At 40.9% G+C, this 13,206-nt stretch overlaps 1 protein-coding gene across 1 annotated transcript in view; it reads left to right on the forward strand.

The window, feature by feature from the left end:
• LOC109621475 (protein commissureless 2 homolog) overlaps positions 1–12,312 on the forward strand; it is a 96,649-nt gene extending 84,337 nt beyond the window's left edge. The window contains exon 2 of the mRNA XM_020075504.3: positions 11,488–12,312. Coding sequence (XP_019931063.2) covers positions 11,488–11,957 — 470 coding nt within the window. The 3' untranslated portion in view covers positions 11,958–12,312. The remainder of the gene's footprint in view (positions 1–11,487) is intronic.
• Positions 12,313–13,206: the final 894 nt, after the last annotated feature.

Below are 13,206 nucleotides of genomic sequence, written 5' to 3' on the forward strand. Positions count from 1 at the left end.
GGGCTTAATTAGAATGTTGGTGCAATGTCGTAAATTACAAATCAATTAACATCGGCTTTCGGTTTACGAACGGATACGTGTTTGCTTTTTCGGAGGTGTGTTTTCTCAATCTTTGGGTTATTTGAACGTTGTTGAGAACCGCAGATCGACAGGAATAATTAATGCCCAAATGGGAGTTCTTTCGTCGCTTGAGATGCCAGATCCATCGGTGATTGGATTGTGTTCGAATGTAAATGAGACAAGTTTAGTTTAGTGTAAAGAAGAGTTGAGCGATGTTTGCCATAGGCATTAGTGAGCGTTTTTGGTGGCGTATTCTCAGATGTGGGTGTTGCTATCGGAAGTTGAATGCCACTGGGACAACGACTCCCTTGGGGGTAGTTTAGGCATATATTGTGTTATAAAAAGCCACACTGATTTTACAATGCTTTTCCGGTTTGAGCAAATATGTGAAGAAGAGCTTCGTGTTCTAAAGGGCCAATATAACCGTTGCGGTAAGCGCACGGGTATTCAGCAAAACCATGCTGAGCACCTCAATGGCGACGTTGCAAGTACCGAACTGCCGTTTGCAGCATAGTTGTCCCATGTTAATAGGAATTTCCATAGAACATGGGACAACTATGCCGCACACGGCAGCGAAGGTGGCGTGGTAACATATCTAGGAGTATGTGCACAGGACGAAAGACTTCCGGCCCCTGACCTCCAAGAGATTGAGGAGGAGGTTGGCCGGTTGAAAAATAACAAAGCCGCTGGAGCAGATCAACTGCCAAACGAGCTTCTTAAATACGGCGGAGAAGCACTGGTGAGAGCACTACACTGGGTCATTATCAAGATTTGGGAGGAGGAAGTATTACCGGAGGAATGGATGGAAGGTATCGTGTGTCCCATCTACAAAAAGGACGACAAGTTGGATTGCGGGAACTACCACGCGATCACATTACTGAGCGCTGCCTACAAGATACTCTCTTCAAATTTTATGCCGCCGTCTATCACCGATTGCAAGAGAGTTAGTGGGGCAACATCAGGCTGGTTTTATGGGTGAACGCGCTACAACGGACCATATGTTCGCCATCCGCCAGGTGTTGCAGAAATGCCGCGAATACAAAGTATGCCCACACATCACTAGTTCTTCGATTTCAAATCGGCGTATGATGCAATCGATCGAGACAGCTATGGCAGATTATGCACGAATACGGATTCCCGGATAAACTGATACGATTGATCAAGGCGACGATGGATCGAATGATGTGCGTAGTTCGAGTATCAGGGACACTCTCGAGTCCCTTCGAATCTCGCAGAGGGTTACGGCAAGGTGATGGTCTTTCGTGCTTGCTGTTCAACATTGCTTTGGAGGGTGTAATAAGAAGAGCGGGGATAAACACGAGTGGGACGATTCTCACGAAATCCGTTCAGCTGCTTGGTTTCGCCGATGATATTGATATTATTGCTCGTAAATTTGAGACGATGGCGGAAACGTACATCCGACTAAAGAGTGAAGCCAGGCGAATCGGATTAGTCATTAATGTGTCGAAGACAAAGTACATGATGGCAAAGGGCTCCAGGGAGGAATCACCGCGCCCGCCACCCCGAATTCATATCGACGGTGATGAAATCGAGGCGGTTGAAGAATTCGTGTACTTGGGCTCACTGGTGACCGACGACAACGACACCAGCAGAGAAATTCAGAGGCGCATTGTGGCAGGAAATCGTGCTTACTTTGGACTCCGCAGAACTCTACGATCGGATAAAGTTCGCCGGAAAACGAAGTTAACTATCAACAAAACGTTGATTAGACCGGTCGTCCTCTATGGGCACGAAACATGGACCCTACGTGCAGAGGACCAACGCGCCCTTTGAGTTTTCGAACGGAAGGTGTTGCGTGCCATCTACGGCAGGGTGCAGATGGAAGACGGGACTTGGAGAAGAATGAACCACGAGCTGCATCAGCTGCTGAGAGTACCAACCATCGTCCGCACCACAGGATGTCGACTAAACTAAACCTGGTTCTCGAGAGTCATCCGACCGGTACAAAAAGGCGTGATGCGCAGCGAACTAGGTGGGTCGACCAAGTGGAGAACGATCTGCGGACCCTACGCAGAGTGCGGAACTGGAGTCAAACAGCCATGGACCGAGTGGAATGGAGACGGCTACTATGTACAGCAGAGGTTACCCCGGCCTTAGCCTGATCGGTAAGTAAGTAATCCTGAGGCTGAGGGGTTCGATTCCTGGTCGGTCCAGGAACTTTTCGAAATGGAAATATCCTTGACTTCGTTGGGCTTTCACAGTATCTTCGTACCAGCTACACGATATACACATACAAAATTGTCATTGGCAGAGTTTATAATTGTCACTCAGTAAATAATTGTGGAAGTAGGGCTGAAAGTCTCTTTGATAAGATTTGTCAATCAATCAAACAATTGTGAAAGTGCTCATAGAACACTTAGCTGAAAATCAGGCATTGTCACGCTTGAGACGTTGCGTTAAGAAGAAGAAGAACAATAATCTCAGTAGTCTTGAGGATCACACGTTAACTTTATAAACGATTCGTCATAGAATCAGTTTTATACCTCTTAATTCCGCTCTGTTATGCTTATCCTTTTATCCTTTGACAGATAGGATATTGGTTCCCTTATTAAGCATGTGGCTCCCATTTTCATCCCACGAAAAACAAAGGATTGAAGCGCTGTTTGTTTTTTTTTCTTATTTTTGTATTTTTTGTTAGAAGTGAGCACCCATGAAAACAAAAAGGACGGAGTCAATCGGTGCCGTAATCGCTTGTTTTCGAATAGGATGAATATGGGAGCATGAGATTACTGATGGCACACATACCCTATGTACTTGAAATTTGCCGACTACCACTTGTAATCTCTAGTAGCCAGAATGCCATTTGCGCGTGAACCTTAAACATACACACATGTGGGAACTCAACTCAGATTTTTTTTCGACCGGCGAGCCTGAACTATCACTTTTTACTCAGTGCGTGGAATGTATCCTTAGTAAAATCGAGAAATTGAATAAAAAATAATCCAATTGGCGGAGATAGATGTGTGTGTGTGTGTGTGTGTGTACAATCCGTCTCCCACTGACCGGCAGTGCTTTTATGGAAGAAATTTGTTTACACATTTGTGTTTTTTTTTTTTTCATATTTTTACTATCAAACATATGTAAACAACTTTAATCCGGGAGATGGAAGGTGATAGCTCTATTGCAAATCCAACAACCCATTTCGAGAATGCCTGTTCCTACACGTGCATTCTGAGGTCATTTTCATGTACAATAAGCCCCGCATGATATCATCCACATCCTCTCTCTCCTCTTCTTGGCGTAACGTCCTCATTGGGACAAAGCCTGCTTCTCAGCTTAGTGTTCTATGAGCACTTCCACAGTTATTAACTGAGAGCTTCCTCTGCCAATGACCATTTTGCATGCGTATATCGTGTGGCAGGCACGAAGATACTCTATGCCCAAGGAAGTCAAGGAAATTTTCTTTACGAAAAGATCCTGGACCGACCGGGAATCGAACCCGTCACCCTCAGCATGGTCATGCTGAATACCCGTGCGTTTACCGCCTCGGCTATATGGGCCCTATCATCCACATATCAAATGAATATCTGAGATGAGATCATACTTCCTGAATCAAAAAACCATTTCTGATTCTGGCGCGTATTTAGTTGGTTTTAAAGGCGGTGTATATGAAACGATCTTACCAGTTCTCATTGATTCTTCTTTGCCAGTTGGGTTGATTCATTATTTCTGTGGAGAGAAAGTATCATTTTTAAACATCTGTGGGGTATTTTAGTATAATTATACTCTTATTCTTATCTGTTTTTTTTCTCAATTAGGTGAATTTGTGTAGATTATTGCACTCTACTTCCCCACACCATTATCTTCTCTCGTTCTCAATTCTTCACACCAATTCATATGTTTCTCCTCCCGATTTATATGAATTTATTTTTGTTTTTAATTATTTTTACATTCAATTCCAGATTATTCCAAGTTTATTCATTTACAAGTTCATTTACTTACATATTTACATTATTTATTTATTACTCTACCTCTGATTCGGATTCCTCCTCACTGCCCTCAATTCTATATATTTCTTCTGCCTTTCCTTTTAATTTTTCTTTATCCTTTGCTAATTCTATCCACTCTTCTTCTGATATTCCTTGAATCATTTGTTTATCCTCTATGACTGAATCGTTCCACGTTTTAAACGGTCTTCCCCTTTTCTTTTTCTCGTATTTTATTTGTTGTGCAATTTTCAGTGGGTGACCAGGAGGTCTTCTTTGAATATGACCCCAGTAGTTAATTCTCATTACCCTAATCTTCTTTACCGCAGTCTTCCCCTCTAGCAATCTTGACAGTTTTACTCTTCCTCTTGGCCTATCTCTACAGTACCTGATCATTTCTTTTAAAATTTGCATTTCGTATTTACTAATCTATTTTCTGTTTCTTTTTACAAGAGCTGCCGCTTTCAAACCGTATGTTATGGCCTTGAGATATTACCGTTTTATATATTAATCTCGCCAATTTCCAAGGCGGTTTGTATCGCCTTAAAAATTCAACAATAATTTTACTGCTCCCTACAGCCAACTTTCATCGCTTTCTTGTCGTTTGTGGTCTGTCTAACGATTCTGTCAGAAAGGTCCCTAAGTACTTCATATTTTTCACAACTTTATACTCTTCTCCATCAATTTTGATTTTTTCAGGGATATTCCTATCACTTTGAGGTTCTCTGATTAGTATTTCACTTTTACTAGCATTAATTTCTAGACCTACTTTCTTTAACTCCATCTTTAGTGTCTTCATAATTATTTCAATCTCATTTGTTGTTCTGGCAATAATCAGCAAATCATCTGCAAAAGCTAGAATCACTGGCAGCTTTCCGTTATTAAGTTCCAATAGGTTAATATTAGGGTGTTTCTTCTTAACCTCATTCAAAACTTTCTGGATGATCAGCGTAAAAATGTAGGGTGATAATGGGCAACCCTGTTTAATTCCTTTGCCTTTGCTCCGTTCCTCCGTCCTGACTCCTTCCCACTGTATGCTCGTTCGCTCTGCTGTCAACGCTTGTAGTACTCTATTTGTTATATGTCAAGGGACGTTCAGTTCAGTCAGTATGTTTTCCACCTAAATGTGTTTTAAAATTGTATGCAATGTTAATTATCTACATTGTGTATACCTGTCCATTCTAGGGTCATTCAAAACTTCGTCTACTGATTAGAAGAGAAGCTAAATAGAAAATTGTTCTACTGTATATTCAACTCCTTCCTTCCCCGTTATCCATGACTACCAAACCAATTGTGCTAATCCTGAACTTTTACTTAATTAATTACTCAATCTTTTTTTTTTACTTCGTTTGATTTACTTTCTATAATTGAATATGTCTACATTACTATCCCCGTCTGTGCTATTATATTATCACAGTCTATCAGCATTAGCGATGAATTAGTTGTATATATCAAATATTTAAGTCTGTTTCTTTTTCTTTTTTTTATTACATTGAGTATCTCAATGTCATAGGAAGGATGGAGCTGCAATACATACATACATACATACATACATACATACATACATACATACATACATACATACATACATACATTATATGACCAACCCTCGAAGAATTGTGAGCAAGATTGTGATAGTGTTGTTCCATTTAACTATTCAATAAACTTACAATCAATGGGTAATTTTTCCTTGTAAGAAGACAATTGGAAAGTTCGAGCTTCCACCATTCTCGTCTGACACATGATCTACCCGCCCAGAACGGTCACCGACTAAGAAAAATCTCAGCCAACATTTGTGGAAGCGCTCATTGAAGCTCTGCTGTGAAGCAGGCTTTTCGTAGTAAGGAAGAAAAGTCAAGAAAAGAAGAGCATAGAAAGCGCAGTAGAGGATGCAGAAAGAGAGGATAATTGACGTCGTATTTGAAATGCCCCATATACACTCCCGTTCAAAAGTTTGGGGTCACCCCCTCAAAAACATGTCATATTTTTAGGCCCATATCTCCGCCAATTTGCGTCCGATTTCTAAACCCTAGGTTTCATTCAAAAGATAATAAGTCGAAGAAACTTTGAACATGATTTAAAAGAAACTTTTTTAAAAAATTTTGTATGTAAGCTTAACCCAAAGTTGCCAAATTTTCTAAAAAATGAAAATAAACTTACGGCAGTGTCGCTGGAAGTTGGGTCGACCAAATTTCAAGATGAGAGCGGTAATATGACCCATTTTCTATTAGCTTTCAGCTGCTTTTTACAGAACTTAGCTAAAAAATCTAGAAAAAAAAGTTATTAAGTAAATTAATCCTTGATGTCATCGACCAAAAGTTTGGGGGCACCCCTCAATATGATGTATCGGCCAAAAGTTTGGGGTCACTATCGTAAAACATGGAAAAGTGTGATTGCTTGATTAAGAGCGGCGAAATCAGTTCGTTTGAAATCAAACGACGTATCATCAGCAATATCCCTGAAGCGAGTGAGAGGTGAACTCTGGAAAGCAACCACAAAGGGTGGATGGTGCAGGTCTACACGTGTTAACAGTTCAGCTGGTTCACATACAGTACATTTCAGCACTATGTCATGACTCACGAATAGTAGATCAAGAGTTCTATTGAAGCCATTTTTGTTTGGATTGATCTGTGTCATGTTGAGCATCGAAAAACCATCCAGAAAGATAGCGCTGGTCCTAGAAACAGTCGAAAGCTGTGGGTCCACGGTCAATCCATGTGCAGAAGAGGGAAACCATGTGCGCATCTAGTAGTTCCGATGAGCTGACGATTGTCTCGATTGAGTTAATGAAACCTCCAATAGTACTGGAATCAGATGCCACATCAGGCGGTATATATACGACCCCGACATACGTTTTATTTCCAGTCACTTCAATGCTGATCCATAAGTGTTCAATGCCTTCAATGTGAGCGATATCGATTTGTTTGGAAGCAAGCTTGTTGGTAACAGCGATCAGGACACCACCACCTCTCGACTTACCACTGCGTGACGGGTCACGGTCGTGGCGGTAAACGGTGTACAGTTGTCCAAACAACTGTGGCGAATGAATTACCGGATTTAACCACGTTTCCGTCAGTACGACAACGTCATACTCAGCGTCTAATAAAGCCAAATAAAAGTCTTCAATATTCGTTCGCAGTCCTCTGACATTCTGATAATAGAAGCTTATAGAATGCTCAGATGAAGATAGCGGCGGGACAGGGGGGCGGGACAGGGGGGACGGTTGACGCACCGGCTTGACTGGTGTCCACTCCATCGGTACAAACGTGTAGATTTGTTCCCTGAAAGCCAATGATTTCTCCTAAGCTGTGTGTAGTATCCTGCCATGCTTCGGCGTGACATATACTATGCATAGATTTACCTGCCCGAGCAGTACGTCGCTCATCGTGGTTGTTTGCTAGGTGTAGCTCAACTGGAAGCTGGTGGCCAGCCGAATGGTCCTGAAATCGTTCGTCATCATTTGAATGGGGTGCAGCATCATAGGTAGCTTCGGCAAGACATATACTGCCAGCAAATTTACCTGGACAAACGGCGTGTTGCTCCTGTGAGTTGATGTAATGGCTACGTTGTTGATCATCTGTTGGTGTATGCTCAGAGGTCTTCAAACTCGAGGAACTCTGCAATCGGTGAACATCATTTGATTTTGGTGCAGCATCTATATTAACTTCGGCAAGGGTTGTATACCATTTCACCGAAAACCATTTCGCGGAATTTTTATTCGCGGTGTAACATTTCGCGGAATGCATCATTTCGCCGAATACCATTTCGCGGAACGACTTTTCGCCGAATACCATTTCGCGGAACGACTTTTCGCGGAATGTACTGTTTCGCGGAATACCATTTCGCGGAATTTAATACTTTGCAAACAATAATGGAATAACACATTATTTTCTCTGCTAAACTTTACTGCCCATCACCGATTCATGCGCAATCATAATCACATCAGCTCTACGATACTAATTGATGCTAAATCTGTTACTTTTCTGGACAAAGATTCATCTTCTTTGATTCGTAAGCTGTTCTTGAGAGTTTTGAACGTCAGACCAAAAGTCATTCGGCCGAATGTCTTTAGATCGAATGGAAATGAGGCCAAATATATTGCTAATTCTTTCAGAGATTTTGATTTCCTTAAAATAAGTCTGTTCTTTCCAGTATCATTGTTATTTGGCGACTGAATTGTTAAATTTGTATCATTTACCTTCTTTTCTTCAAATGCTGTTCATGTGGTGTGTCGTTTTTAATGATCAAATAGATAACTCTATAGGAGATTTGACCTTCTTTTGATAATAGGCTGTTCTTTCAAGTTTACTGTTAGAAATGTTGGCTAGTGACTAAACTGCTAACATATCTGAGATTTTTCATTCTTTCAAAAATGGGATGTTCTTTAGGGTTACACTGTTGGTGAGTTTTTTTGGTGACCAGACTGCTGACGTTAGAGATTTATCCTTCTTTAAAACAAGGGCTGTTCATTAGCGTGGGACACAAAAAGACATTTTACTCCTGTATACTTTTTAAGTTCCTGTTTGGCCCCATATCAACTGTGCAAAATTTCAGCTCGATCGGAGTTACTATATTTTAGCGCCAGCCATTTTAAGTTTTCATACGAATTGGTATGGGGAAAATCTCTTTTTCAAAGAAAAATCGCCTCAGGTTCCCCCTTAACCCCTAAAAATAAATCAATGAATGATTTCTGTTGGAAATTTCACGAGGAACCAATCTTCCGAGGACCGCAAAGCGATCTAAAGCACGTAGAAAAAGTTATTGACCGAAAACCGAATGGCGTGCAAACGCTGTTTAACATGTAAGGAATAACAATAAATAATAAAATCTCATCATTTTATCGATCGGGCGAGGCCTAATAACTTTTTCCACGAACGTCGCATCGGTTTGCAGTCTTCGGAGGTCTGATACGTAGTGAAGTTTTCTACGAAAATCATTCATTGACTTATTTTTAGGGATCTAGGGGTAACTCCTAGCGATTTTTCTTTGCAAGAGAAAAATTTCCCCATAGTAAATCGTATGAAAGTCTTAGAACGGCGGGCGCTAAAATATAGTTTTTCCGATCGATCTGAAATTTTGCACAGTTGATATGGAACCAAAGTGGAACTCAAAAAATATACAGGAGCTTGAGTTTTTCCATTTTTTTGTATTTTCCCATATAAACCGTGTACCAGGCTACTGTTCATTCAAGTTGCACTGTAGTTATCTATTGGCGATCTTATTGCTAACTCTGTGGGAGATATGTTCTATAGATCTTTCGAGGCCTATTATCTTATTGATCTAACATCTATTCAGCCCAATGATTGTTCGGCTCAACGTCCATTCTGTGTAATCTTCTTCGGCCTAATGACTCAGAATCATAATTCAGGTACTGAATCTGCTTATCAGCTTCCAAACTTTCACCTTTATCGATTGAAAGCATTGTAATTACGCCAAAATGATGCTATTTGTAATCAGTGTGACCTCATAACCCTTAAGCCAAGTAACACCCCTAGAGATAACTTTACCAGATTTCTCTTTCATTTTTTTTTGTATGTTCTAACTAATCCAAACTGTTGTGAAACATATTAGAAAAAAAATCATTTTTGTATCACAGGTTTTTTCCATCTTTCAAACAAACGCTGCTTTTAACGTTGTTATGTTCAATACGAAACTTTTCCTTCTTCTGGTCAAAACTGTTCTTTCATAAATTGTATGCATTATACTTATTTTGGCATAACTGCTAAATTAATATTATCAGAGAATGTCCCTTCTTTCATACATAGGCTGTTCTTTTAAAGTATACTGCTACAAAAATGAATTTTTGATATGAAGTAATCAATTTTTCATTTGCTGATTTGAATTTTGAATATCATCATGATGTTGTCTCTCGATAAGTTAATTTTTTTGCTCTTATTAACGATTTTCCGCGAAACGGTACATTCCGCCAAATGGTTTTCGGCGAAACGGTGCATTCCGCGAAATGGTTCATTCCGCCAAATGTCATTCCGCGGAATGTTACACCGCGAAAAGGAATTCCGCGAAATGGTTTTCGGCAAAATGTTATACAATCGTTAATTGCTATGTCGAGTAATCAATGCGCTGTTTAGCAATCTTTTCACGTTTCCGGTAAATGGGACAATCCGTTCCCCACGCTGAATGGTTGACATCGACAATTTCATCATATGGTGATTTTCGATCCTTGTTAAGTCGTTCACAGTTAACACATTTTACGAAGTCAGCTTCACATTCGTCAGCATTATGATCACCAGAGCATTTAGGACAACATGCATTGCAACTGCATGAGGACGCCTTGTGGCCGTAGGCGGAACAATTATAGCATCGAAGAACATTGACTACTTCTACAACTTTGCAACGGTTCCATCCTATGTTGACACGTTTCGACCTTATCAAATGTTCAAACGAACGTGCATCGACCTCCAAGATTGCATCGATTGGATTTGACTTCCGCGATTTCGCCTTTTGTAGCCTTATAATCTTCACGTCATGAGATTCAGCCAGGTTATTCTGTCTTGCAAGCTTGGTGAGTATCTCTTCAGGAGTCAAGTCGTCAGATAAGCAAATGATCGCTTATCATAAATTCCCAAAACATATATTCTTTTTTTATATTTTAATCATCAAATAATTCCAAATTCTGCTAGTTATTCGATCTCTGTTCACTTTGTCATTTAGATTGTGATTGAATCAGTATGATGAATTTTTCGAATCGTTTTTTCGAAAGTAACAATCTATGCAAACATAAGCAGTTCCGAGTCTTCCACTCGAGTAATCAATTGAATTTACATGAACACTGTCGTTTCTGCGCCCCGTTTGTTTGTTTTAACTATGCAATCACATTTCTCGTTCTCATGTGGTGTGCTGACTACTGTATATTTGATCTGCTGATTTCTGACCTTCCTCAATGTACAGATGGTTATAATGCTGCAGCCTGGACTTAATCCTATTTTCTTGCACATAGTAGGTACGACGTACGATTTCTACAATATGTATTGCCGTTAGTCTTCGAGGAAATTTCATACTCACATTCAATCTATTAAGACCATATTGCAATGCAATATCAGTCGAATGCAAATCTCGTAATATTTCTAAGCAGCACGTCTGAGTATGAATTCAAACAGGGGATTTTATGAGGTGTATATTGCTCTGCTGCCTTATCAATATGGGGTGGCTTTGAATCGACTACATCTCTCCCTATCCCTAACCGTTAATCGCATGATGATTATTTATGTTTTTCTCGTCGTCATCGGAATGGACGTTTCGCTCCAGGAGGCATTTCTTTAAGAAACACATTATCGACCGGCGTTCCCCTTTGGTCTCCTGCCTATTCCAGCTGAGATAATTTGGGCGAACGTAACAATTTTCAAAAGAATCAAGCCGTTTGACAGACAGCTTCAAATTTAGAATAACCATTCGGTGTCCACCGGCCTGACAGCGTGTCACTAATGAGCGTTCTCTTCTTCATTTTCCCGTTCACTTTCAGTGCTTAACGCCAGGTCACAGACGCTTTCCTCGATGGACCTGGAAACTCCTCCGCCGTACGACGTGGAATCCCTGCCGAGCTATACGATCGTATCCGGTTTGCCGAGCTACAACGACGCCATCGAGCAGCTCAAACAGAAACAGCAGCAAAAGAGCACCGGTGGCCACCTGGAACCGGTCAAAGTCCAGCGACCGTCGGTCATCAAACTTTTCGAATCGCAGTCGCAAGATTTGCTGGCCGGGGCCAAGCTGGAGGAAATCCGTTACAACTTTGCAAGCAATCTCACAACCAGCGTAGTGTCGGAAAACTCCCCGGAAGTTACCCCGACCACCAGCAGCGGCAGCAGTACGGCGGTAAATGCAACGACGGTTGCAGTTGTGCCAAACTTCAAGACCCAAGTATCCGCAAGTGAACCGAAAAAGTTTACCGTTTGCAGTTACAGTGTGGAAAATGAACGGTCTGGCAGTTAAGTTGGAAGATGGGTGGTAAGAACAGGTACCTTTCGCCAAAAGGAGCATTCACAAGAGAAGACTATGACTGTGTTATTAATCATTAATTTATTCCATTAGATGCGATTTTAGGGCATAGTTAGGTATATTTAAGATGACGATCCTTTAGAAGAAGGGTTATATTTACTATGACTACAACTTTGTGCCAGTTCCGTAATTGTAATTGCAAGCAATCTGTTGAGAACGTCCATCTCAGTCGAACAAATCAATTACGAATTATACTTGTAGATAGAAAACAGCTTCCTTAATTCCAAGACTTAAATGATATTATGTGAAATGAAGTCTATCTATTAATAGAGAAAATGATTAACACCTACCAATTGTGCTTCAATTGATATCACATCCCTATTTAAATATGTAACACACTCTCTTCGACAACACCACTCTGATTTTAATCGGCTTTAAAATAGCCTTCAATTGATCAATCCCTGTGGATGCGGGCACCATTCAAGAACAAAACTTTCAATCGACGCTTCGTTCCCCCGCTGCTTACAATTGACTTTTTAAAGCGATAAGTTCATTTGATGAAGTGTAAATTTGGCCTCCCGGCTTAGAACCGCTATCTGTGAGTCACCATCTTGATTATGTTTCAAAATAATTCAAGGAGGGTGTGCGCACAAATGGGCAGATTCCTTAGCACCTGATACCCGGCCGACCGACAACGATCCGGGCTCATTGCTCATTCCGACGAATGGATTGCCGTTTTCCGATTCGAATGATGAAATGTGGCAATATAGTCACCCCTGCCAGATAGCGCAAAGGAATGAGATGCCGAAACTGCGACGAAAGCCTACAGCCGGCACACATTTGCACTCCCTCAGGAAAAATCCTGGCACTGTGTAGTGCACCTATTGTTGGGGCGGAATTTCCCTAAGCTGAATCGCGGGTAGGTACGGGTGGCCGCAAGCAGCACTCAACGAAATGAATGTAATAACATTTTACATGACAAAAGGGCTCGGATCGCTTCTGCCAACCTTGTCGGCCAACGCACGTAAGTGGCAGTGTAGTATTCGGTGCCCCCAGGATCATCCAGTAAGGATTACAGGTTTACCCTGAATAGTTCGTATAATGATGATAACAATAACAGCCCACTTTGAAGATTCCAAGTTTGATGATTATTCCGGATAGAAGAAGTTTTCAAAATTTGTCACCCTGATACAGTACTCCATTTTGATTGATAATAGGGGGATTCACTTAACTTAACAGTAAA

Source organism: Aedes albopictus, chromosome 3, assembly GCF_035046485.1.
Source record: "Aedes albopictus strain Foshan chromosome 3, AalbF5, whole genome shotgun sequence".
NCBI lineage: Eukaryota > Metazoa > Arthropoda > Insecta > Diptera > Culicidae > Aedes > Aedes albopictus.